This window comes from Podospora pseudocomata, chromosome 3, assembly GCF_035222375.1.
Source record: "Podospora pseudocomata strain CBS 415.72m chromosome 3, whole genome shotgun sequence".
NCBI lineage: Eukaryota > Fungi > Ascomycota > Sordariomycetes > Sordariales > Podosporaceae > Podospora > Podospora pseudocomata.
In genome coordinates, this window is record NC_085887.1 from 739,153 (window position 1) to 763,853 (window position 24,701).

The 24,701-nt window shown below is 53.0% G+C and overlaps 9 protein-coding genes and 1 non-coding gene across 10 annotated transcripts; 4 read left to right on the top strand and 6 right to left on the bottom strand.

Moving 5' to 3' along the window:
- The first annotated feature begins 608 nt into the window (after positions 1 to 608).
- QC762_0049660 lies at positions 609 to 680 on the top strand. The gene has a single exon. It is a non-coding gene; the product is annotated as a tRNA-Gln (tRNA).
- A 542-nt stretch (positions 681 to 1,222) lies between these two features.
- Positions 1,223 to 3,930, top strand: QC762_0049670 (uncharacterized protein; the record flags this gene model as incomplete). The annotated part of the gene is made up of 2 exons (XM_062883476.1): positions 1,223 to 2,864; positions 3,134 to 3,930. The coding sequence occupies 2 exons, from the start codon at positions 1,223 to 1,225 to the stop codon at positions 3,928 to 3,930; spliced, it is 2,439 nt and encodes an 812-aa protein (XP_062744378.1).
- A 290-nt stretch (positions 3,931 to 4,220) lies between these two features.
- On the top strand, positions 4,221 to 4,828 carry QC762_0049680 (uncharacterized protein; the record flags this gene model as incomplete). Its single annotated transcript, XM_062883477.1, has 2 exons — positions 4,221 to 4,320; positions 4,376 to 4,828. Exons 1-2 carry the CDS (start codon positions 4,294 to 4,296, stop codon positions 4,826 to 4,828), a joined length of 480 nt encoding a protein of 159 aa, XP_062744379.1. The 5' UTR covers positions 4,221 to 4,293.
- Positions 4,829 to 4,937: 109 nt separating this feature from the next.
- On the top strand, positions 4,938 to 9,188 carry HST3 (NAD-dependent deacetylase hst3; the record flags this gene model as incomplete). Its single annotated transcript, XM_062888512.1, has 2 exons — positions 4,938 to 5,063; positions 5,120 to 9,188. The coding sequence occupies 2 exons, from the start codon at positions 4,938 to 4,940 to the stop codon at positions 8,600 to 8,602; spliced, it is 3,609 nt and encodes a 1,202-aa protein (XP_062744380.1). The 3' UTR covers positions 8,603 to 9,188.
- A 611-nt stretch (positions 9,189 to 9,799) lies between these two features.
- QC762_302225 (uncharacterized protein) lies at positions 9,800 to 11,165 on the bottom strand (the record flags this gene model as incomplete). The annotated part of the gene is made up of 3 exons (XM_062888513.1): positions 10,852 to 11,165; positions 10,078 to 10,760; positions 9,800 to 10,039 (listed from the first exon to the last, which is right to left on the bottom strand). The coding sequence occupies exons 1-3, from the start codon at positions 11,030 to 11,032 to the stop codon at positions 9,800 to 9,802; spliced, it is 1,104 nt and encodes a 367-aa protein (XP_062744381.1). The 5' UTR covers positions 11,033 to 11,165.
- A 384-nt stretch (positions 11,166 to 11,549) lies between these two features.
- On the bottom strand, positions 11,550 to 12,787 carry QC762_302230 (uncharacterized protein). The gene is made up of 2 exons (XM_062888514.1): positions 12,036 to 12,787; positions 11,550 to 11,975 (listed from the first exon to the last, which is right to left on the bottom strand). Exons 1-2 carry the CDS (start codon positions 12,170 to 12,172, stop codon positions 11,798 to 11,800), a joined length of 315 nt encoding a protein of 104 aa, XP_062744382.1. The 5' UTR covers positions 12,173 to 12,787; the 3' UTR covers positions 11,550 to 11,797.
- Positions 12,788 to 14,467: 1,680 nt separating this feature from the next.
- On the bottom strand, positions 14,468 to 16,524 carry QC762_302260 (uncharacterized protein; the record flags this gene model as incomplete). The annotated part of the gene is made up of 4 exons (XM_062888515.1): positions 15,895 to 16,524; positions 15,538 to 15,843; positions 15,225 to 15,483; positions 14,468 to 15,171 (listed from the first exon to the last, which is right to left on the bottom strand). Exons 1-4 carry the CDS (start codon positions 16,330 to 16,332, stop codon positions 14,468 to 14,470), a joined length of 1,707 nt encoding a protein of 568 aa, XP_062744383.1. The 5' UTR covers positions 16,333 to 16,524.
- Positions 16,525 to 17,431: 907 nt separating this feature from the next.
- QC762_302270 (uncharacterized protein) lies at positions 17,432 to 21,256 on the bottom strand (the record flags this gene model as incomplete). The annotated part of the gene is made up of 1 exon (XM_062888516.1): positions 17,432 to 21,256. The coding sequence occupies one exon, from the start codon at positions 21,254 to 21,256 to the stop codon at positions 17,432 to 17,434; it is 3,825 nt and encodes a 1,274-aa protein (XP_062744384.1).
- A 1,034-nt stretch (positions 21,257 to 22,290) lies between these two features.
- Positions 22,291 to 23,226, bottom strand: QC762_302280 (uncharacterized protein; the record flags this gene model as incomplete). Its single annotated transcript, XM_062888517.1, has 1 exon — positions 22,291 to 23,226. One exon carries the CDS (start codon positions 23,224 to 23,226, stop codon positions 22,291 to 22,293), a length of 936 nt encoding a protein of 311 aa, XP_062744385.1.
- Positions 23,227 to 23,511: 285 nt separating this feature from the next.
- On the bottom strand, positions 23,512 to 24,539 carry QC762_0049750 (uncharacterized protein; the record flags this gene model as incomplete). The annotated part of the gene is made up of 3 exons (XM_062883478.1): positions 24,514 to 24,539; positions 24,107 to 24,430; positions 23,512 to 23,758 (listed from the first exon to the last, which is right to left on the bottom strand). The coding sequence occupies exons 2-3, from the start codon at positions 24,130 to 24,132 to the stop codon at positions 23,512 to 23,514; spliced, it is 273 nt and encodes a 90-aa protein (XP_062744386.1). The 5' UTR covers positions 24,133 to 24,430; positions 24,514 to 24,539.
- Between the last annotated feature and the right edge of the window lie 162 nt (positions 24,540 to 24,701).

Consider the following 24,701-nt stretch of genomic DNA (forward strand, 5'->3'; position numbering starts at 1 on the left):
CGAATCTGTGATGGAGGCAATGGCTGCGCAGGCCGTGGGAACTCCTGTCTGAGAGCAATCGACATCGGATGTACCTTGAGGAGCAGGTACAGCATTAGCGCTGTAGAATCTTGCAAAGCAAGAAGCTAATAGTGTCCACTTTCTGAAGATCATCTTGTTGAGCTGCAACTACAAACAAACAGAGTGGTCTATTCCCATAGCACCAACATGGCTCCTCGACGCCATCTTTTATATTTCAATCACAGCGGATCGATGAAAACGGCACAATGGCAATGTCAGCAAATGCCTCGGCGCTCCAAGTTGTTCTCATAAAGAACATGGTGCAGTCCCAAACAATGGAATTCATCACGATGACGCAGAAGACCTTGATACAAAGGACTTCAACAATGGAGCTCTGCGGATCGAAAGTTGCCGATGGCCCGACATATGCTCAAGAGCCTGGATAACTCTCTTCCTCGGTGATGTTTGGCCATTGCCAGTCAACAGTATACTGAGCTTGTGCTAAAAATGTAGCTGAGGTGCAGCTTCCCAACTTGGAAAGTGTCCCCTGATCCAGGGGCCACAAAAGAGAAGACAATGCTCCACCAGAAAAAGTTGGTGAAAAGCAAAGGTCGTACCCGGAATCGAACCGGGGTTACCAGAATCAGAATCTGGGGTGCTAACCGCTACACTATACAACCATAGGATGTCTTGTTGAAGTTGAGGTGCGGATTGACCACACATAACAGGAACGTACCGGTGTGATTACCACTGTTCAGGGCCCATCAGCGCTGGGGCTGATCCTAGAGTTCGAGGGTGTTTGCCTGTAGGCTGCATCGAAAAATGAGTTAGATCTAGACCAAGCGTTTGTAATCGTTCTGGAGGGCTCCCAGAGTGGTATTTTGGGCAAATTGCCGAATGGTCAGCAGGAAAACAACAGCGAAGAGTGAACTGGAATGTCGATGGTTGAAGTTGGCAGTGTTGGATGCTGCAAGGGACCAGCCAGTGAGCGAAAAGAAAGAGCAGGGATAAGCTCGCCCGCCAAGCTTTGTGACATGCATAAAGTGGAAACCTATCCGGAAAGGGTAGGCCGGGTAGACCGCAGATGCGCGGGGCAGCGTCGTGACTGCACTCGCCGCTGGCGCTGTGTACTGTACCTGAAGAATTCTATGACACCAGCAGCATCTTCAGTTGCTTGACAACAGCACAACACCAACCCAATTTCCCCGTCATCTCCGACAAAATGTCGAAAGAACAGCTTTTCCAACTGCTGCCGATGCCAGACGATGGCCTGCAACAAGTCCTCGAATATGCCGCCACCCTTTCCAAGCAAGAAGCTGCTGAACATTTCTCCAACATGCTCGGCGACTCGCCCCAAGTCGTCGAGTTCATTTCGACATTCAACGCACGACGAAGCGATCCAAAAGCACCACAGCCACCAAGAAATGCACCCACGTCCACGCCCACGTACTCTTCCGCATCGACCGCCCAAAACTCAGCACAAAACTCTGAAGCTGACGGCGTCCCAAAGCCCCGTCGAGGTCCCAAGAAGAAGAAAGCAAATATCCATACCCCGCCCCCTAGACAAGTCGCCTCGTTTGCGCTTGGGCCAGGAACTGTCTACAGCAAGAAGGACTCGCAAGATGAATACATCTCAGCACGATCAGGCGCTTCGACATCCTCACACGCCACCAGTGGTCCCAGCAAACCACCACCCACCAAGACTGCCACACCTCCTCCGACCCAGACCTCGAAGCCTCCTCCCTCCGCGTTAGGCTCCCTAGTGTCGGACCTCGGGCAACCCAAGTCCAAAAACAAATCCAACCCTACCTCACGGACTTCGACACCCGGACCATCGTCATCGAAGAATAACAATGGGAATACGGCCAAGGTTACCATCACAGGAGGCGTGGCGATGCATGGCTCGTCTACGGTCCTGAGTGACCTCGACCAAGCCATTCGGTCTCTCGAGATCACCACCAATCCCTCACACTCAACAAATAGCGCCGAAGGTGTGGCGGCACGACGGTGTAATTGCGTTGGAACAAGACATCCTCCCCTGGCAGCAGCCCCGAACTGCCTTCATTGCGGCAAAGTCATCTGCATCAAGGAAGGGCCCGGACCATGTACATTTTGCGGGCAACCATTGCTGAGCTCGGCTGAGATACAAGGTATGATCAAGGAGCTTAGGGCAGACAGAGGACGTGAGAAGATGGCAGCAGATCGGGAAGCGCATAAGAAGGCCGAGGTTGCAGGGACCCCACGGCCGTATACCAAAACCAGAGATCCCACCATCGCCGAAGCGCAAGCTCTAGCTCACCGGGACAAGCTGCTAGCATTCCAGGCCCAAAATGCCCAACGGACGACGGTACGGGACGAGGCAGCTGACTTTGATGCCACTGTGGGAGGAAGCATGTGGGCCACCCCAGAAGAAAGGGCGTTGGCGTTGAAGAAGCAACAAAAGCTCCTTCGAGAAATGGAATGGAACGCTAAGCCTGAATACGAGAAGCGCCAGCAAGTCGTGAGCATTGATCTCACAGGGCGTAAAGTGTTCAAGAAGATGGCCAAAATTGAGAGACCCCCAACGCCTGTTGATGATGTCGAAGATGACTATGGCTATGAAGCTCCCATCTTGCAAGGCACCCACGTGAGCAAGGGGCAAGGCGGCGCTTTCAGCAAGAACCCACTACTGAGCGGAGTAATACGGCCGGTCTACGATTTGAAGGGCAAGGGCGAGGAGCTTGAAGGTAGGAAAGACAGGGCCACCAAATGGCGAAGAGTCCAAGATGATTTGGAGAACAACGGGGAAGTCATTCTCCATGGCGGCATTTATGGTGGGGGTCAAGGCGCCAGAGTGGGAGCAGTTGGCGATGAGCCAGAGTGTGGTTAGCCGTATCAATGACAGGAATATTTCAGTGCTAACCTTTAATGATGGCTGCTTGAACGGGTCTTGGGGAAGGATGGGGATCACTGCTTTCACATTGGCCTTGGGGGTATCGATGACGTAGCACATCAATCCTAGGCGTCACCACGATCTTCCCAGGGACAACAAAGTCAACGGCTGCACTGGTAAATAGACCATGTCCGCCCGTGCTGTCTCTGACTTTGTTGTAATGCTATCTTACTATCCCAAGCTTTTGCAAGATGCCTTCAGACAACCTCAATTTCCAATGCGCGCTCATCACAGGGGGTGGTGGTGGCCTTGGTAAAGCGCTGGCCTCCTATTTTATATCCAAGGGCAAGAAAGTCATCCTCGCCGGCAGGACAAAATCCAATGTCGAGTCTGCAGCGAAAGAAATCGGAGCGACCGACTACTATGTGCTCGATACGGGGAAAACATCAGCGTTTCCAGAATTCGTCTCCCTCGTCACGCAGAAGCATCCGGAACTCGACTGTCTTGTGAACAATGCCGGTGTTCAGAAACCCTTGGAGGTCTCCAAACTGGACCCGAGCGAATTCCTGTACAAGGCAGATGAAGAAATCAATGTCAACATCCGCGGTCCCATGCACCTCACCTTGCAGCTGCTTCCGCATTTTCGACTCAAGCCGGCAGCCATGATTATCAACGTCAGCAGTGTGCTGGGGTTTGTGCCGTTCAGCATCATCAACCCGGTGTACAACGGGACGAAGGCATGGCTTCACTTCTGGAGCATGAACCTGAGGACTCAGCTGCGGGACGAGCCGCAGGCCAAGATCAGGGTGGTTGAGATTGCGCCACCAATGGTTGGGACGGATTTGCATCGTGACAGGGACGACCCGGATGATAACAAGAAGGAAAAGAACCCGATTTCATTGACGGTGGAAGAGTTTATGCAGGAGGTGGCAAAGAAGATGGAGAGAGGGGACGGTATGATTACTGCTGGGCCGATGGGCAGGGAGATTGTGGGTGCTTGGTATGAAAGTGACAAGTTGGGGAAGAGGTATAAGAAGATTGAGGAGGGGGGCATGTGAGATTTCGGCTTGTGTACCACTGTGCCTGTAGATCAAGCTGATATCTCTGCCGGCGAATAAAATTGGCGTACCTAAACATGTGTGATCACAGGAGAAGGATCTACGAGATCTTGCGCAACCACCAGAGCTGGGCAGTGAGTGGCTGCCCGCTTGGCCCCCATTGTTCCGACAGTCTTCCAGAAACCAAGCCAACGGCAATGCTGGTCTGTGCGCTCGGCACTAGTGGGCCGGGGAAGATCCACTTGACGAGTTGAAGGCTTGGCAGAATTCAGGGTCCCGTCGAGGACGTTGTGAGGGAAGTGCGTTGCTTGTGGGACGTGGACTGACAATGGGGACAGTGTGCTTGTGAAAGACAAAGTATCAATGATTGCTCAAGGGGATGTTCAACTCGTACGTACAGCTTCCTTTGCCGGTCTGTCAGTCCTGACAAGGTTTCTCTTTCCAGTGTCCTCGAGCTCTGCTTGGCAGATATCTGGCAGGGAAGTCATTTTTGTCGGCTCGTGGCTCATGGCTCGTGCTCCTTGCAGAGTTAGGTCTCCGGCGCGCCGTGTATCCACCTGCCCACTTCCTTCCAGCGGCCGACAACAAAACGTTGATTCTAAGACTGGCGCGGCTTTCCATTTTGCGGACGGGCACTGCTGTTCTCGCTCCAAGCTATCGTTACCCACGACTCCTCGATCCTTACCACTCCGAACCAGCTCTGTGTCGCGCTCCTCTACCCCGCAATCCTCCCATTGGGGACGCGTTTAGCCAGCTCCGAATCGCTGCGAATACCACCCACGGCACAACCCTCGAGTCGAGTTCGCGATTGCCCGTCACCTGCACCGAAATCGAAGACTCCACGCGCCGAGGTCACACACTCGCTACCGCCAACGCAATACTCTTGTTTCTTCAATAGCCTTTTTTCAGATATGAATCTCTAACTTGACCGCATTTCTGCATGTACCATCACCGCGTTCCCAGCTGGGCGCCTTCTTTGTGGTGGATCAATTGCACACAACCAAAAGATGCCAACAACACACGTTGAGCCGGGGTCGGAAGCCCTGCTCGAGGAGATAGCCAATTCGTTATGGAAATCCAAGAAAGTTGTCGTTATCACAGGCGCCGGCATCAGCACAAACTCCGGCATTCCGGTATGCAAAACGGGACGCGTTCCGCCCGACCTACACTTCGCTGACAGCCTTTCTAGGATTTCCGCTCAGAGAACGGTCTGTATTCTTTGATCCAAGCACAGTTCGATGCTGCCGAAAAGCAACAAGATCACCTCTCGAGCGCTAGCGACGCGTCAGACTCTTCATCAGAAGAGCGTCCGACGAAACGACGCAGGGCTTCACACGATCTCTCCCGACCGATCGACGGTACCAAGTTACCAGGCCAATGGCCCCATAACACTGCTCAAAACACAATAAAATCAGAAAAAGGTCATGGAGCTGCTTCCGTCAACCCGGAATCGTCAGATCCTACCGATGATGACCCGTTAGCACAGCCTGCAACACCGCGAGACACATCGGGACCACAGGAGGATGTCACATTGAGAGACGTGGAAAATTCGGAGCATGCGCCAGGGCCGCCCACAGTGGAATCGGCAAACGCTTCGTTTGGCGCTGAGAAACCAGTCGAGCCTCCGCTATCTAGAGGCCTGACGCCGTTGCCCAGTCCTAGACTCAAAGTGCCCGAAGGTTGCCCCGAGATCACGCCTGGCCGCATAATGATGGGACCTGGCCCATCGTTCACGTCATCCCCTCCTAGTATGCCCGTCGATGCGCCGCGTCTTCGTTCTAGAACAGACATGCTGGCACACACAAGAAGCTCCTCGCCGCTCTCGTCACCGCCTCCCATTTCTTATGACCCTTATCAGGAGTCACCAGAGGGGTCGTCATGCTCGTCGAGCGGATCATCATCTCGGTCAGAGAGTGAGGAGCCCTCTTCCGTGTCCACGCCACTCCTCACATCGCAAACGTCGTACGCCTCCTCTGGTCGAATGTCGCTACCACATATGAAAGGCAAGGATCTTTTTGACTCGCAAATCTGGTCTTGCCCACTCAAAACGTCTGTCTTTTACACATTCGCGACCACGTTGAGAAACAAGGTCCGCACCGCTCAGCCTACGAACAGTCATCGGTTTGTCAGTGTCTTGCGGGATAGCAGAAAACTGGTCCGGTGTTACACCCAAAATATTGATCAGCTTGAAGAGCGCGTCGGTCTTTCAACATCGCTCACGTTGGGCGCTGGAAGCCGCTATCGTTTTTCCGCCAGAGCAGGACGCAGCTCTGCTGTGAGCCGGAGCTTGCTGAAGGGCCCCGAGGTCTCGGATCTCTCAGGGGATGGATGCTCGCAGCAGGACTCGGAGCAGCCTCCCGCATCACAGACCGAACTTGAATCACAGGAATTGAAAGATGAATCTGGCAGTGGAGAGCCTGAGGGCAAGCAGGAACATGATGGGTCTGGGTCAGACTCCTCGCAAGCGGTTCCTAGCTCATCACAGCCCCCATCTTCACAACCTGCGCCATCGGGACCAAAACGTGGTGTCGAGTGTGTTTTCTTACACGGTTCCTTGGCAGAACTGCGATGCTTTGTGTGTGCGAAAACGGCAACCTGGGAAGACGAAGAACGGCAAGCTGAGACTCTGGCTGGTCGCCAACCCACCTGCCCACATTGCGCGGGAGCAACAGCAGCTCGGGAAGAAAAAGGAAAACGTGCCCTTGGCGTTGGCAAACTCCGACCTGACATTGTGCTCTACGGTGAAGAGCATCCCCATGCTCACCTCATTAGCCCTTTGGTGCAACATGACTTATCGTTGGGTCCAGACATGCTGCTCATCCTTGGCACCAGCATGCGCGTCCATGGGCTTAAGGTTCTCGTCCGGGAATTTGCCAAGGCGGTACACGATCGAGGAGGAAAGGTTGTGTTTGTGAACTTTACAAAGCCACCGGAGAGTGTGTGGGCTGATGTCCTCGATTTTTGGGTGCAATGGGACTGCGATGCTTGGGTCGAGGATCTCCAACATCGAAAACCCGCCCTGTGGCTTCCTCCCGGTACTGTCCTCCCAGATCAAGTCAAAGTCAAAGGGGCAAAGGGTCCACGGAGGCAGAGTGGCGGTGAAACAGGCAAGCGAAAGGAGCCAGCCGACACGGCGTCTAAGAAGCGCAAAGAGGTGGATGGACCAAATCGCAAGAAGCAGAAGCGCGAGATCGATGAAGTGGCGGACTCGGTCATTGTAGCACTTGATCCGGCAGATGTGCGAGAGCCCTCTCCTCCACCAGCTTTGGAGGTGCCAATCATACCCGTCACACCACCAGTACCATCGCCGTCGACAGCACCTCCTGTTCGACCTGAGGTGGTTCGCGAAATCCCACGTCTTCGGCCAGAAGCTCCTCCTCGGCCGAGAGAAATGGCCATGACGACCGATAGGCTTCCTCCGCCAATACCTCTGCCAGGCCCGTCGCCGTTATCCATGTCAATGACCATATCGCCGCCTCCTAAGCCAACACGATCAGCTCCACCATCACCTCCCGCAGCCCCAGTTATCCCCGAACTCAAACCTATTCCACGACGGCCAGCAAACAGGGTCGTCACACGCGAGCCCAAACTGAACCCCGATGCAAAACGACCTGCTTCGATACGAGACCACAAGCTGAATGGGGCCTATCTTACCTTCAAGATACTGGGTGATCTGAAAAGGATTACCGGCGAACCACCAGTTGCTTTCTACACACCTTCCCCTAGTCCGGTTGCTTCGAGGCCAAAGTCAAAACGGGCTCGCAAGTCAGCGCCTAGTGCTCTTCAGGGCGTTGGCCTAGAATCTGTAGACTGCACTTTGATGATGGAGGATGACGTCGAAGCTAATGACTCGAGGGGTCTAGCTCACGAAAGTTCAGAGGTTAAGGATGAACGGGTCACCAACCCCATGGATGGAACGGTTGGCATCCCCGACATCCCTGTCAGCCAAGCAGTGTCCTCGATATCCGCCATGGTCAAGAGCCGGAGGCGGAAGCGAACAGCATGGCGGATGATACGGGGTGTGGAGACGCAGGTCTCACTGGATGACAACGGCGAGGTGGTGCTGCCTCTGCCGCTTCCTCACACAGCCGCTACATTCAGACCTTTACCTAGCCCTTCGTTCCGGGCTCTCCCCGAACCTAGGCCAACACCAGTGGCTTCTCCCGTGACATGTCAACCAAGCTCTAACCCTTTTGCAAGCATTGAAAATGGGTTCCAGGACACGGATAGACTTATCGACAAGCTGCGAGAACAGTCACGGCCGAGCACGCCTTTGCGCTTCCAGTTTCCGCCGCTGAACATCCCCGCCCCCACCGAGCAATCCCCACCAAAGCTCGAGACTTTGGAACCCAAGGTGACCTCACCCGGCCCGCTCACAGCCAACAATGTGATGTCGCCCATCTTTGCCAAGCCAAGGAACCCATTCTTCTTTGCAGACCCTCTGGCTGGCGGCCTGGCCTTTCCACCAACATGGCATCAGCATCAGTTCCATCACCATCAAGCAACGACTTCGATGGAACGGACCACCTCGCAGCAGAGCGCCACATCCCACCAAAGGAGAGGGTCGTGGAATCCAGAGGACCAATTGCAGCAAGAGGAGCGGGAGCGGGAAGTCGCGATGATGCTAACAATGATGAGCAATTCACATGGCATGGGGTACGCGGGAGTATAACTGGGGGGTTTTGGAATGTTGCGAGTTTGTCGGGAAAGACAACAGCGCGTTATGAGTATCTGACTGAGGCTTCGGCGTGTGTAGCGGGTCGGTGTTTGTTTTTCTGTTTTATCACATATACCCGTGGTGTTGCTCGTTCATGTTATAGGTTTGAGCATGATCAAGACCGAGTCAGCGAGTCAGCGAGTAATTGGCATGATACATAGGGGGCATATACTTGGGGAGTTTAAAGTGTTGGCTTTTTGTTATTGGGATGGGTGTAGGGTCTTATTGCGGGTTTGGCTTGAGGGTTGGGGACGGGATAGTATTAACATGTTAACATCACTCAATACGTGTTTCACATCTCACGTCTCGTGTGCGTTTGTTGAGTCCCTTAACAACGTCTGTCTACCTATCTGGGGGGCATGTATACTTGCGTCCTGAACATGATCAGGGCTCTGTCAAGCATGTCGATATTACCTTCCCCTGATATCAACATGTCACCTACACCTTGATATCATTATGGTCGCGGAAAAGCAGGCAACCTGGATGAAGTGAAAGGGTGGAATCGATGTTGATTGTGAAAAACTAATGCAAATGATGCTTTCTCTGTTGTTAATAAATGTAAACCAGTAAGCGATGATAGTATATGAATGCCTCCTTTTGTCTTCCCCCAAATTGCTCTGACTGAAGTAAATGCCAGATGACGCCCAAATTCTTTGCGCCCTGGGAGCGTCTTGATGTCCATGATACTCGTGAAAATATGTAATAGGAAAAAATGCCATGAATGATGCACATGATGCATATCCCAAAGATGATAGCCCTCCCGTTTTGCAGATCTCTCAGAACCAGTTGCATGATGTCGGTAACTTAAAAAAGAGTAAGCAAAGCAGAAACATGATGAGATGCGAAGAGCTTTTTGTGTGGTTTCTCACTGCTGCTGAGCAGCAGTGATGCTCCCCGCCGCCACCGCCGGTCCGACAGCAGCGGTGTCACCCCCCATCTCCACTCGCAGAGAGAGCACCGTTAAGCTTCCTGATCTTCCCCTTGTTTGTCCTCCTCCTGGCCTTTATCTCGTCAACGATTCCCAGAGCCTTGATCCTCTCCATCTCTTTCTTTTCCCACTCTTCCCCCCTTCCCCTCTCCCCCCCCTTCTCTCTCTCGTTCTTCAGACACTCCCGAAGCCCTAGGTTTTTCTTGCCTATTGCCTTTCTTATCTTAATCGCTGTTGCAAACAAATCGGGCAAGTCCGTCTGCGCCTCCTTCAAAGACATGGTGCGGACGATTGCCTCCTCCCGGGATGGAGTTCTCGACGAAGTACTCGTTTCTGTGCCATTCTTTCCACCTCAGACGGAAGCGCGCGATGACCACGTGGGAGGCAAAGAGTTTGGACTTGTCGTGGTCCAAAGACGGGTGGGTACTGTCAATGACCAAGATTTTCGGGTTGATGAACGCATGCTATTAAAAGACGGCAGTCTGATGACAGCTGTTTTCACAGAGTTGGGCAGCGAAAGGAAGGGGCTCAGCTGGTGGCAATCCCAGTGGAAGTGCTTCTGCATGAGGATCTGTCGGTTGATCGGGTTCGGACTGACAACACCATACCCGCGGGCTTTGGTGGTCGGAGCAGGACCATCCATCACATGACCGTTGCTTTTCTTGCGGCCTTCGTGGACGACTCGTATGACGAAGCGAGGGCGACGCTCGCCGCCGCAGGTGGGGATGGTGGACTTGACTAGGAGAATGGGACGACCACCGGGGGAAAGACGGGATCCGTCATCACCAACGGGGCTCCTCTTCTTGGTCACCGCCTTGAAAGGGACCGCGTAGGTGGCGGTGAGCTGCTTCGTGGTGGTGCTTCCCTCTTTTTCCCAGATGGATGGGCCTTCACGGAGGCCTTCGTTGTCGCTGTTGTTTACAAAGCAGGCGTCGTGTTTGAGCTCTTCGTACTTGTCAACTTCTTTGGCACCGAGACGCATGATCACCACGTGCTCGATTGGGACCACAACTTTGATGCCCTCGTTGTCATCCTTGTCCTCAGACTCGGAAGACGCCATTGCCGCCTCGTCGTTCTTGGCTGGGCTTGGGGGAGCAAAGGCTCCAGCTGACAGCTCGATGTCTTCGGTTTGAGCCATAACTACATCTTGACTGCCTCCGGCGGTGAGAGACGCCATGATGTAGGCTGGTTTCTTGTGTACCTGGCGTTGTTAGTCTCATGAAACGAAATATCGAGCCCCTATATCCACGCTTCGACTCGAGCCTGAAAGACTTACTAGAACCAAGATATTTGATCTCACGGAGTACCAAGTAAGGTCCTAGGCTTGGGAAGATGAGCGACTGAGACGAGACCGTTCGAAAACAGTCGTGGGCTGAGGCGTTGAAACAAAGATAAAAGCGAAGATGACTGATATGGATAGCCTCAGATCGTCTTCCTCGAGATGAACGTGTGGACATCTATCCCGGAGAGTCCGTTGTAGGAGAGAAAGTCTGCAAGAAGGAAGAGGTTCAGCGCGAAAGAGAGACATCGTGAGATTCTGTTCATGCCTGACAGCGAGTAGTCGCTAGGTATTCAGCGAGTTACAACAAGAGGAAGCCTGAAAACTAAGGCTGGACTTCATTAGCCCCCTATCAACACGCGACTTCATATCGTAGAGCTCACGATCGCGTCATTCGACTTTCTACAAACTTGACCTGAGGGAAGGAACCATATAGATGGTAGGGGCCGCCCGAACGGTCAAAGGTCTTGTTAAGCTTACCTAGACAGCCACTTCGAGAGATCCCACCATAGGCAAGGCCAAGGGGAAGCTCCTCTACTCAGGCATCAGGCAGAGGCAATAATCAATCACGGGGCATCAGGGGAAGTATGGCGTAATCTCCTATTGTCTAACTTTACAGGATGAAAGTCGCCTTGAAATAAGAGGAGAATAGCTTGAAACAGTTGCTGGACCCGAGATTTCAAGCTTGCGGAAGGCGCGGTGAGCATTCATGTGTATTCTTCAACCTGTGTATTTCATCATTCAGAATTGAAAAGTAAAATCAAATCACGCCAAACATAATCCCTTTTAGTCGCCAACAACCTGACAGTCTGCCCCAACAGTCCGTTGAAGAAAACCGCGACAATGCCATCAGCAAATGCCCAATTCAACTTCTATCATACAAGCTTTGCTCTCCTCTACTGTCCCAATTTCAACGCTCTGCATTCTCCTTCTCGTGGTAAACTTATTTGGGGTTGTTAGGGTCAAGCTTCCCGCTCGCCTGGTTGGCTCTCGCGCTGGTGGGTGATGTTCCGCTGACGGGCTGCTTGGACGTGTCGTCGGGAACCACAGTTCTCGGGCTGCCCATCATCATGCCGTATGTACCCGCGACTCCGATGATGGCGGCGCCCAGCAGGACGAGTCTGGCCTTGGTGTCAGCAATTCATATTCCAGTCATGTCTCCTTGTGTCAAAAGTACGTACGATCTGTTGGAGCCGGTAGCTGTCGAGGTGGTGCCATCTGGACCGTCCTTCTTGATAGCTTCGGGTCTGAAGGGTGTGCTGTGGAATTGGCGGGTGTTGCGCACGATGGCACGTCGGGCAGGGACTGTTCTGATCATGGTGTGGTGAGGGTGATTTGTGGTTGCAAGGGTGATTGTGTTGTGATAGGGTTAGGATTGGAGAATACGTCGAAGATGGTTGATGGGATTTGGTGTGCGGAAGGAAGAAAGAAAACAGATTCTTCAATTGGTCAGTGATTTCGAACGTTGAAGTATGTACAGAGACAAACAGTTGGGTGTTGAGGTCATACAAATCAATGACGCAATGACATCACCTCCGAGTGGGTCTCACACCCTTTGGGACAGCGGGATGCCACACGATGGCTCGAGACTGCAGGCAGGTACCCTCATTCAAATGTGGGGAGTCATAATAAACTGTTATTGCAGTTGGAAGGTAACTTCCCGTTTCTCATCGCCATCGTCCTAGACGTGTGGGAAGTTCTGAAGCCACGGTGGCGACGAAAAGACCCCTATCGGCTCTGCCCTGAGATTGATGAAAGACTCTACCACGATGAACACACGCACAAGAACGTACAATGAAAATAGCAAAAACGACCCGCCCCCCCAATTTCTTGTTCACAGCTTACCAACAGACCTCCCGCCATCATCCCTGTCATGATCGTGATGCACGAAACCTTCCACAACATCATCTCATTGCTAGTCGCGAACGGAAAGTTCCAGGCGAGGAGATGTATCCCGCCATACAGCATGAGCAAAACAAAATAGCCGGCTACCTTCAACCAATCGGGAGCTGGAGCTTGATCGAAGATATTGAAGTGCTTCTCTGGGTGGAGGAAGGCGATCGGGTAGTATTGATCTCTTAAACCAGTCATGGATATAATATCCAGCATGGGTGTTCCCCTGTTCCATATCCCCCAGCAATGATTTGATTCCGTCCAACCTTTTCCATTGTGTTGAGCTTAGGTAGAGGGCTTGCCTGCGGGCCTTGAATCCTTCACCGGAAGGTAACACCTCGCCGACCTCCAAGCAGCTCCCTTCAGGAGGTAGTGCAACCCATTTCACGTCATCGACCTGGTTCGTATTGAGATCAACGAAATAGGAGCTCTGTAATCGTGTCTTGCAATCCACAACAACCGGATCTTCCGTGGGACAACGACGATACATATGTAGGTCGCTGGGCCCATTGATCGTCATCTCGACCATTATCTTAAGGGCGTCCTCCCACGGTTTGAAATCGACAATTGGCCCCTCAGCAACATCGAGAGGTTTCTATTTTGAAAAATAGCATCCGCTCGCCATCTGGAGAGTAAAATGAAAAGCAATGGTGTGTTCTCGTACCTGAAGCCAACACGCATACATCATCAACCCTGCAGCCACAATGTGTACGGAGACGTGAATCTTCAACAACGCGAGTGGAAAGCCTTGAGCCGTTCTGACAATACAGCGCAAAAAGAGCCAGAACACCTGTGTAAGAGCGACAAACTTCTGGACTATGCTAGCTTTGCTTCGGTCGTCGATCGTCGTGTCAGGAACTCTGACTAAATGCCCCAGTCGAGCAAGCTGGACCACCCCCTCGGGAGATAAAACGGCGGCGGAGTCTCGGAATAATTCTTTGAGTTTGACAGACTTGTGCAATTCCGCTTCAGTTATGAGATCCCCAACCAACACTCTCAGCCTTCCCATAACCACGAAAAAGCAATATCTCAATGAGACATCACCAGCTCCGGACTCTGAAGGGTTCAACGCTCGAAGTTCGCGCTGTAGTCATCGGGCCTTGAGAATTTCTCCGCAAGCTATGACGAGCACCACCTCTGGGGCGAAGAGAACGGTGAACACCCACAGGGTTTTCTTCCAAAACACAGGCCAGTACCCCGTTCTGCCGGGAGCTGGAATGTTGAGGTGCAAGGTTGAATACACACAAGCAGCCAGGGCCACCAGGCAGCTCCAGAGAATGCTAGCGGTCCCGCGGTATGGGGCGTCATCCACCCAAGTTGGCACAATTTCTGTGCGGAGTGCCGTGAAATTTGTTCTTGTGAAGTTCCAAAAGGGGTGCAATGTCGGCCATGGCATTGGATGTCGTTGCGACTGTTGCAGCATCAAGATCGATAGAAGATGGGAAATGATGAGCAGGAATTACAACATATCAAGCTGGTCGTATCGCTTCAAAATGTGAACACAGAAACCAACATCCCGATCAAAAAAGCGAACCACAAGGCAGCTGAACACTAAAACCAAAAAGGAACCCAATCGGAAGCTTGGTGTCAAAAACACGCATTTGCACCACAGCACTAACAAGGAATCCCAGACAAGCTCTCAGTTGATATTGGCCTTTTCTAATCCCCTACCCATCTCAGCAACTATCCTCCAGTCTCATCACTTGACCCACGCCACCCCCTAAGCCCCCTCATAAACCCAAACCCCCGCCCACTCAACAACCCTCCTCAGCGAGCTCTCAAGCTCCTCCATGAAATCCTCCTCCAGCGGCCTACTCGCACCAGCAGGCAACCCGGCCATCATCTTGGCAAACAAGTCCCCAATCGCCTTGGTATACTCGCAATCACCGCCAAACACCTCCCCAGCCTCCTTGCAAGCCTTATAAAGGTACCAATACATAACATTACTGATGTCCACCCGCAAGGGAAACGACGCGTCCTTGAGAACAGGAGAGTCAGGAGGTAGACAGCTCGCCGCGATGAGCACATGAATAATGTCAACCAGAATATTGACAGCATTGGGGCCAGTCCGGCCTCCACGACGAGCAAAATACCCCCTGAGGCCGTTGCGCAAAGCCGGGGCTGGCTTGCCCTGCTCGAGGTAGAGGACGCTAAGGCAAAGACGCACCATGGGGACAGGGTCGAGATCGTCACCCCACCCAAAGTTGGGAAAGGCGTTCTTCATGATGGTGTTCATTTTGCTTTCTACAACGGTGAGGTTCGCAAAATCGGGATAGACACCGGGGTACTTGCAGGCGGTGACGGCGGCGCTCTTGATCAGGTCGAGCATGGAAATCTGGGCTTGACGGACAGTAGCCATGCTTGTCTCTCCATCGGCAGCCACCCTACGCTTTTGGGTCTCGATCTCGTCTTTGCAGCGGGCACCTATCCTCCTTGTTAGTATCCAACTCTCAGTCTTGTAATCTTTCAAAACTTACAGTTACACTCAAAAAAGTGCTCATCCATCAGAATCTCCCGCCGACTCTTGACATCAACCGTAGGATCGATATAGCAAATAGTAATCTCCTCTCCAGCCGCAATCTTCCTCAGCGACCGGACGCGAATCTCGCCCTTTTCCATAAAAGCAAAGGCGTTCGGCTCGCAAGAATGGTTGATCATGGCAGTGACAAGCTCCAGTGCAAAAGCAACCGTTTCTCTGGAAGAAGAACCCCTCAGGCGGACACAGTTGGTCCAGAGCTATCCCTCACTCATTAGCACCCTCCCTCCACCCAACAGCCAGCGAGAACTTACCTGCGGCACCAACTTCCAAATCAACCCAACATCAATTTTCTTCTCCCTCCCCTCCCCGGTCACGTCCCTAATCGCCATCGCAACATCATACACCTCGGTCGTCTTGCCCCCCTCCTCCCTAGTGTACTCATCAAAGTGAGCCTCCAACCCCTGAATCACAGCCCCCTGCTCGGTAGTGATATACCCCTTCTGCTGGAACCACACCAGCCGATGAGCTAGCAAGCTTTGCGGCTTAATCCCGGGTGTGCTCTTCAAAACCTTGCACTCCTCCTTGTGAAATCTATTCCAAGCCAACTTTTGGCATTCCTATTCCCAAGTCAGTCACCCCCTCCCAAACTCCATCTTGACTGAACCTACCTTCGAACAAAACCTCCCAACCCCACACCCGCTACAAACCCTCACCCCCCTCTTCTCCCCCCCAAAATACCCCTCGAAATACCCCCCACAAAAATGACACCACCCATCATCACCCGCCCCATCAAAAGCCAGCATCAACGGCTTAGACCTGTAAATCTCCCTTCCAGCCTCAATCCCGTCCTGTTCATCCCGGGCAATAAACAGCCCCGACCCAGTCGAGCAATCCGACGGTCGAATCTCGAGCGGGACGGAAGCAGTAACGTTCCTGCGTGAGAGGATAAACTGGCAGAGTTTAGGTTCGGTGTTGAACCCCATTCGGGGAGGGGCGCGACCGAGGTCATCGTCATCGTTGTTGTCGTTGCTGAAGGTGGCTTGGAGGTCTGCCGGGGAGAGGGAGATGGTGAGGTTTTGGGCGAGGGAGGTGGTTAGATTGTCCATTTTGAATATCCCGATAGGCAGTTTTCTTGACGGCGGTGGGTTGTAGTAGTTTCTGATCGCGGATTGTAGATGGTGTTGGGGGGGAAAAAAAGTGAAGATGCCTTGGGAGAAAATCAAACCGGTGAGATGGCGAGAGAAATAGAACTCTGAGAGCCCGGGGATGAGAGGCTTCAGGGGACTAGGTAATCTATCAGTAAGGCAGGTAGAGAAAAGTTTTAATTAGCAGGTCATAGATTGATTTAGGCAGCGCTGTCAGGGACTATCGCACGGGAAGGAAGGAGCAACCCACAAACACGCAGGTACCCGCTGTTTGCTAGCAACCTGAAGATCCCAAGTTGACAGAACCACCCTTTACTTTGGCGAGAAAGAGGACTTGCGTACAAACCACTGAGAGCCTATCCCTAGTTGTAGCTGTTGCGAACAAATTGCAACGAAATAGAACAACAGCATCATCATCCAGCACGAAGAGCCCAACAGGCAACATGTGATGGCCAGGTTACCAACCAAGCCAGGTCAATCCAAAATACTTTGTCCTCCCCTTTCCCTGATCAAATCGATGGTACTCATATGCATCAGTGTCAACTCATACCACACCTGTCACCAATCATCCACATGTCACGCATCCACAACAATGCAAATTGTAAAGCTACTCGATTAAAGTACCTTAGCTACGAACGTTCCTAACCCTAGTCATTCCCAGCCTCTCGGTGACCTGCTCACCGTACGACTGGCCCAAATCAAAGCTGTCTGTGAGTTATGCCTCCTTGTAATTGAAGGTAACATACATGTTCAAAACACGACACCAAAAGTGTCCAGGTCATATTTTTCGTCGACGCCCCAGAAATTCCACCCGAACGCACCAAAAGATCCCTCAAGGGCCCCCAAAAGACAGCTCAACATCCTCCTCCAAGATCGCTCCCCTTAAAGTCGAATGACCACCCAAAGCCATCCAGCCCCCCCCAAAAAGATCTTCCAATCCATCTAGACTGTTCTCCAGAGCACATATGTCAATGATATACCTGATCGATTAGCTACAAAACCTCCAAAATACCAACCAAAACGCCATCGAATCATGCTGATAGAGATATAGGAGGATAGATCACCCTCCATAGCAGATGTTCCTCAACCAAAAGGCAGCGACATCCTTGGGAGCTGCCTCAATCTTGAAGAGCTCTACTTCCTCCTTTTTCTCACCGTCCTCCCTGGCAATCACGAGGTCCAACATCCGCGGGGCAGCTCGGTTGGAAGTGAAGTAGGCCAGGCCACAATCCACCATCCGAATCCACCGTTTTCCAAAGTCCAGCATCAAGAAGATCTGGCTGTTAGTGTCGTCCTCCATGCCGGTGCCGCACGAGAGCAGCCCAATTTCGCGTTCCTTGTTGTCTTCATCCGCTTGGTAGAAGAATGAGAACTTGTCGCCGCACGTCTGAGCTAGTCGTTTGCGCGTCTCGAGAGGGTCCGACCGAGTATCGTCCTCCGCCAGAATCGTGGCCAGTTTCCAGATGGTCGATGTCTCTGCCGCTTCATCTTCGGTCGTCCCGAGGATCTCCTTGATTCCCCAGTAATTTTTGGGTGCTTGGAGCATCTGTTGGAGGTGACGGCAGAGTTCGCAGATCAGAATTGCCATCAGCCCTTCAGTAGCCCTCACACGCTGTGGTTTGGCCTGGTTGCTAGCGACACACTCAAGGAATGCCATCCCTGCGAGGGGGAACTGAGAGTGATCAGCTGATACTAAACCGCGGGCAAGCTCACCAATCACCTGGCATGTGCTCATGTCATCCTGGCCTTCCCGGACTGAAGACAACAACAGACACAGGTGGGTGAATCTTCCTGTCAGGGTATCCTTCAGGTATGACTGCTGCTCAGTCTGTTCTGCACAATCCCGCCTCCAGACATCCTTGAGCGTCCAAGCATCGCTGATCGAAGTCATCTCGGCCCTGGCGTTGTTCAGGGCAGTATTGCCGTCCTGGCCACAACCCAGACAGCGAACAAACTTGACAATAGTATCAGTAGTCCACTTCTGGCTCGGAGTAATGTTGAACAGCTCCGAGACAAGCGAAACTATCCCCTTGCGCAGATCCTGGTCCTGTTCCGTCGTCTCCATGAGTTCACATCCGGGATCCGGGCGTTCTCGCTTAATGAAAACTGGGGGCTCCTGTTGTGCTGAAAGGCCCAGGCCAGTGCCGTTGTCCCCACGAAGGCCATCATCAGAGCTCGCAGCCTGTGGTATTTGAAGCTGGAAGCTTGCGGTGGAAACTGCCGACGCTGGCGTGTCCGGCAATGAGCTGGTCGCTCTCAAAGTGCTGATCTCGGACTCTTGGTGAGCAATAATCTGGCGAAGTTTCGTCGACTTGTCCGCCTCTTCGCAGAGCTGGGCTTCTGTCTCGGAGATCTTTCCTTCCAATGCTCGTATCTGGACGTCTCTTGCCTGGATGTCTCCCTGAAGCTGATTTCTCTCCTCTTCCATCCTCTCGACGATGCTTGTTTTTTCTTGGACCATGCTTTGCAGGGTAACGTTGACGGCATAAAGCTGCTTATACTTGTCATCCTTTTCTTCCACCAGGTGCTCCAACTTGAAATTGGCGTCCCGAAGCTGCTTGAGAGCAGTCTCCTTATCCTTGTCCTTGACAAGCAGTTTGTCGACCCGACTCTTGAGGATCGCATTGACGGTGTCACCACCCGGCTTGTCATCATGTCCTTGGGCCTGTTGTTGAAGCCTCGCTTTGTTCGTTTGGAGGTCTTTTTCGATCTGGGCAATCTTCTCCCCAAATAGCTTCTGCAATTCGATGTACTCAGCTGTCAGTTGCTTGATTCTCTCGTCTTTCTCGCGAACCATGGCTTGGTAGCAAAGGAGCTCTTGGCTCTCGTGATCTGCACTAAGCCGAACGCCACCCTGAGCCTGGCCTTCTTGAGGCTGGCTGATACCTGCCGGCTTTGGCGTAGAGATGGTGTCTCCTCCTGAGCTGGGTACAGAGACTTGTCGAACGACTGGTGTCGTCGAGAAATCAACAGCGGAGCCGGTCGACATGATTTTGCCGAGAAATTGATCGATATGCTGTTGGGCAGATTTTGGCAACTGCTCCGTTGATCGCTTCGGTTCATCTGCAGGTGGCATCTTGGGCTCCATTCCACCCATCAACTGGTCGATATCAGGAGCTGCGAGTTCGTGATCAGCCGGAGACCGTTGGTTGTTGCCGTTGTGAGCTTTCTGAATCTCCACTATCTGGCGTTCCAGATCTTGTTTCTCGGCTTTGATCTTGTCGATGCTGCGCTGGTGTTCAACTCGAATGGTGGTGAACTTCTTCTTTTGCTCTGCTGCATCACGCTCCAGGTTCTGAAACATGAGAAGTTGGTTGTCGTAGCTGGCCTTCAAGGCATCGTAATCATTCGAAAGCTTCTCGTTCTCTTCCCGCACCCGGAAGAGTTCCGCACGAGGGTCCTTTTTAGCAGCCATTCGGGCAAGCTTAGCTTCGAGATGGCGAATAGTATCACCCCGCCTGTTCTTGTGAGCGACAACACTGTCGCGTTCCTTTTCAAGCCTCCCAAGCTCTTGCTGAAGATGTCCCATGTCCACCTTGTACCGTTCCTTCTCTGCACTCCAGTTGTGAGAGTCCTGTCGCCACCTCTCAAGTTCCATTCTATAGCCTTTGATTTGAGCGACCTGTTGCTTGCAGGTCTCTTCCAGCTTCCCAATCTGCGTTTTGTAGTCCTCGATCTCCCCGGTACTGTCCTTGGCAGGGCTTCTTGACGTTCGGTCATCATTCTTCTTGGCCCAGTGTTTGGGACCCCTTGGCGCCCTCGGCGGGTAGTCTTCCTGTGTCCCGACCGGAATCCTTCCTAGTTCCGGCTTGCAGACCTGAGCTTGACCACCTTCGGATCCCACACCAGGACTCTTCTTGTCCGTTTCTCCCTCGCCGATCTGCTTCTTGTAGCCCTCAACCTCGGCAGCCAGTCTACTCTTATCCTCCTCCAACTTGACGATTTCCTTCTTGTAGGAGGCCTCGATGTCGGCGGCTTGCTTGGCGCAGTCCTCCACAAGCTTGTCCGCTTTCTTCTTGCAGATCTCCGTTTCCGTGATCTGTCTGCTGAGGCGCTGGTCCAGCTTACTGATCTTCTTTTTCTGACCATCCACCTCGGCCGCCTGCTGGCTGTTGTCACTTTCCAACTTGGCAATCTGCTTCCTGTAGACCTCCGCCTCGTTCTCCAGCTTGGTGACCTGTCTCCTGAACTTGTCCGTCTCCTTCTTGAACCCTTCCATCTCCTCCGATTGCGCCTTATAGTCCCTCTCAAACTTGTTCAGCTGCCTCTTAAAGTCCATCGTCTGGCCGTGGAGCTCCCGCCTCCTGGCATTGATAAAGTCGCAAAAGCTCTCCACACGCCCTAGCTCGCTCAAGGTGGCCGTCACAAGAGGATGCCACGTCGCCGTCACAGGTCGCAGGTTGGGCAGCTCGAGGAATTCCCAAAGCTTGCGGAACTCGTGCCTGACACGATCCATGACCCAAGGCGTGGCCTCTGGAAAGTAGTCCGGGAACGGCATATCACCCCGGAAATCGACATCGGCCACGTCCCTTCCACCACCAGCGGCCATCTCCTCCACTCCAGCCGATGACTGACGACGCACTTGGTAATCTCCCAGCTGGGCTGGAGGACCTCTATCATCCTCCTCCTCCGTGGCGGACGAATAGTGGCGATTGCCAGCCGAGCCCTTGATGGCGATCCCATTGCCGGAGGGAGGCTCGGGCTTGTGCCGCTTCGGCGACGGAGAGCGCGCTGGCCTGTACGACTGAGATTCGGGCCTCACCCAGGGTTCCGAGCTGTCAGTAGTAGCGTGGGCTTCGGCACGCCGCTTCTTGTTTGGGGGCCGGGCCTTCGGTCCAGTAGGCGGAGGCCTGTCGCCCCATTCGTGAGCTCCTTGTCTACTCATCGCATGGAGTAGGGCGTATCTTATCTCCAGGCGTGTGTCCAAGGGGAAAAAGACGAGGTAAGGTCAAGATAAAGTTGTGTGTCGGACAGACACCATGTGGGCCTAAATAAAGTTTCGAAGGGACCCCCCCCCAAGAAGGTGGGGACAATGTCTCCAATTATTGTTAGCACGGGACTTAGGCCTCCACACCACCAAGACTTAAAGCCTCTGATATACGATGTACCTGAAGTGGTCTACTTGATGAATGCAGAGGGTGGTTTTCCTGGTGAAGTCAGCAGTTAGCTGGCCTGTTGAGAGACTGGGTACATCAGTTCGGGTATCTTGGAAGTTATCGCAGACGCTCAGGATGCATTTTGGGGATTGTACTCACCTGCGGGTAGTAGCGCACTAACAATTCTCCAAACCTCCAACTCGGAAAGCGGAGATGGGAATCTGGCGCCGCTGATAGGGTGCTACCTGCAGGAAAAGCCCGACAAAGTGTCGTTCTTGCGAGATGTTCACGTTCGATAGCAGGAATCTGTGTTTGGTTGAGAAAGTCAACTAACTCGCTCTGAAAAGGCAAAGCAAGGCAAACAGACTCAATTGTTGCTCTTCCCCGGCTAGTGAAAAGGGTCTGTGGTCTGGACTCCACCACACACGCCCACAAATGCTGCAGAAGAAAGCACAGAATCTGAGATGTCACCAAACGACACGGCTAAAAACACACCCTTTCTTGGCACTCTGGGTTGATCTGGGTTGATCTGGGTTGATCTGGGTTGATCTGGATTTCTTCGCATGGCTACCTGCACGAATCCACCAAACTAAACGAAACAAGTCCAGTCCTAAATCCTCTCTTTCTCGGAGCTACCGTCTCCCTCAAGATGCAAACGACCGCCCAGAAAAAACCAAACCTCGCATGGGGTGGGTATCTTGAACATATCCCATTACTCCAGCTGTTGCCCGCGATGATGTGTAGTCGACAAAAGAAAACCCTTTCCCGAAAGACCCTTTTGTTTCTTTTTTTTTTGCAACCAACTCCCCCCATGTTGTCATCGTCATGTTCGGCAAGCATAAGCCGTCACCGCCCCGACGGGCAGTGTCGTCGTGGTTGTAAACACTCCTGGTGGACCGTACCCCGCCAGCGCCGTCGAAACCACCAAGCTGGTACACCCACTGCAGTTCACCGATAACGTTGTGGTGGTATACCTGGAGTACTTGGTCGAGGTCTTCCCTGCTGACTGTGGAGGTTGAATAACCAAGGTCATCTGGCAAACGTCAGGCTGTAAGTGTCCACCCTCCCCATGTCCATCACTCGGGCTTCGAAGCTCTACCACCGGCTTGGGGAAGGGCGTGATCTGAGCAGCAGCCGGAATAGGGACCTGGTCCTGACTACCGCCAATGTTGTGGATAGTTGGAGTCTGAACAGCGGGGATATCATCGACGGCCTTTCGCTTCGCAAAAAGGGCGGTTGGCTTGCAGATGGTGCTCCAGTACGTGCTGGCCGTGTTGACCCTCTCGGTCTTGTTGATCACCATGTTTGGGCACGAGGAATAGTCCTTCCAGATGATGATATTCTCGCAACCATTGCAATTCACTTCCTTATAGAGAGTCGTGGTGGTTGGATAGATCGTCTGCGTCCCAGACCAGGAACAAGGATAGACCCAGGACTCATACGAGGTGGTTGTGCATCCCTTCTGCGGGTTGGCTTTGATGGGCGGTTCGATATCGATGGCTCGTCTTGTTGGTACTGGCGCCGGTGTCGGCTCCAGGGGTATGGGCGTCAGTACGGGCCTGGTCGGTCTGACGGGTGGTGTTGTCCAGGTGGGCAGAGGAGCCAGGACCAGCTCGTTGTCGCCAGCAAGAGCACCTGCTTCGCGGGCTTCGACTTGTCCGTCTCTCGGTGAGTCTGGGGAGGAAATAGGAGAACCAAGAACAAATGCGAAAAGGACAAACGACAAAAGACCAAGAAGAAGTCTGGGAAAGGCGGCCATGGTTTCGTCACAGCAGCTGTGATGTTGACTTGTCCCCGAAGCCGAATATGCAAATGAGCCGCTTCCGGTCCAGGCCACGGGAATCGAGAAGTCAACAAGGTTGCCCAGAGCTTTATATGACTCTGATGCACCGGTCCAAACGTGGCACGGACATGTGCTCCCGGGTCAGCAGACTGTTAAGTTAGTGTAGTCCAGGAACGAGATGGCAGGGCAGGGAGGCGGCGGATGTCAGCGTGGAAGTCTGGACCGTTTGCAAAAACCGGTCCCCGGGAGTGTTGCAATCGCCTATGCAGTGCATCTCAGTTTGACCGCAATATTGCGCCGCGACGTGACGTCGTTCCTTCTCCCCATCGGCTTGTGGGACTTGGGTTTTTCTGGTGAAGAACCCCGGGCGGTGGAATCACGGGCGCGGAGGAATGGGAAAGAGCCCACCTCACCCACGGTCACGGTCAAGCTGGAAGCTCCCAGCTGGGAAGGGATGAGAAAAGTACTATCCGCGTCTGGCCGAGGGTGGGCTCCAAAGAAAAGTGGCCTGAAGAAGGCAATATGAGTAGATGAGCAAGAACGACACGCCGTCAATTTTTGGAAACAAAAGCAGGGGGGTTGTATTCGGAGCCGAGACCACGAGTCCGCTATATTGCCCGCCATGCTATCTTTTTTTCTTTTTCTTTTTCGCTCGGTGTATCCTCGCCGTGAAGATGGTGGGCAGGCCTAGCACCCATTGGGATTCGGTACCTCAGAGAGAGGGTTGCGCTGGCCCGTTGTTCCCGGATAGCGGAGAGCACCTCTCCTTGGCTTCCCCCAGCTGGTGCCCACATGAAGAGAAAAGGGCTATGGAAGCAAAGCAAGCAAGGCTGGGCAAACCAAGAGCCAGACTAACACTGAATTGGTGTTCTGTCCGGTCATTGGGCGGGTAAATGAGAAAATGTACGAATTCCGTCCGGGTGCCCCATTCTACCCACGGTTAATAAATGAGATAGTGGCACTTAGCTGCTTGCCCACGCCCATAATCATGGCTCATATTGCCACCAGCACTCAGAGAACGGGAATAGAACTGACTGTTCTTTTCTGAGCTTGACGTCGCACTGGGACAATTGGCTGAGAAGCAGCAAATATGAGAGATATGAGAGGCCAGATATTTGGCATCGAAAATAGAGCCTGTCAGGGTCTCGGGGTTTGGAAGCGGAGAAGGGCGGAGCGCGAACTGCTCCATGGATACTCTTTGTCAGGTAAGAGCAGCCGAGCACCATCCGCTGACCAGACATGGCTCAGGACTGGAGTACCGACCATATTGACGCCGTCGCCATTCTTCGGTGTCCAAAAGATGCAAGTCTTGTTCGGACGAGAAGCGACGAAGGAGGGTAGAAAAGGAGCGGAAAACCTCCCGAGGTGGACGAGGTTGCACTGTCTGCCAAGACGGGAGTCGATTGCGGGGACAGCACCCCAGCAAGAAGCCAAAAATAGACGGGCTAGGA

What these genes read in the sequence shown, in the direction of transcription:
- QC762_302230 (XM_062888514.1), bottom strand. Translation starts at nt 12,172, where the DNA reads ATGATCAGAACAGTCCCTGCCCGACGTGCCATCGTGCGCAACACCCGC. An exon ending in GCTACCGGCTCCAACAGATC is followed by an intron (nt 11,976 to 12,035) that starts GTACGTACTTTT and finishes CACCAAGGCCAG; the next exon opens with ACTCGTCCTGCTGGGCGCCG.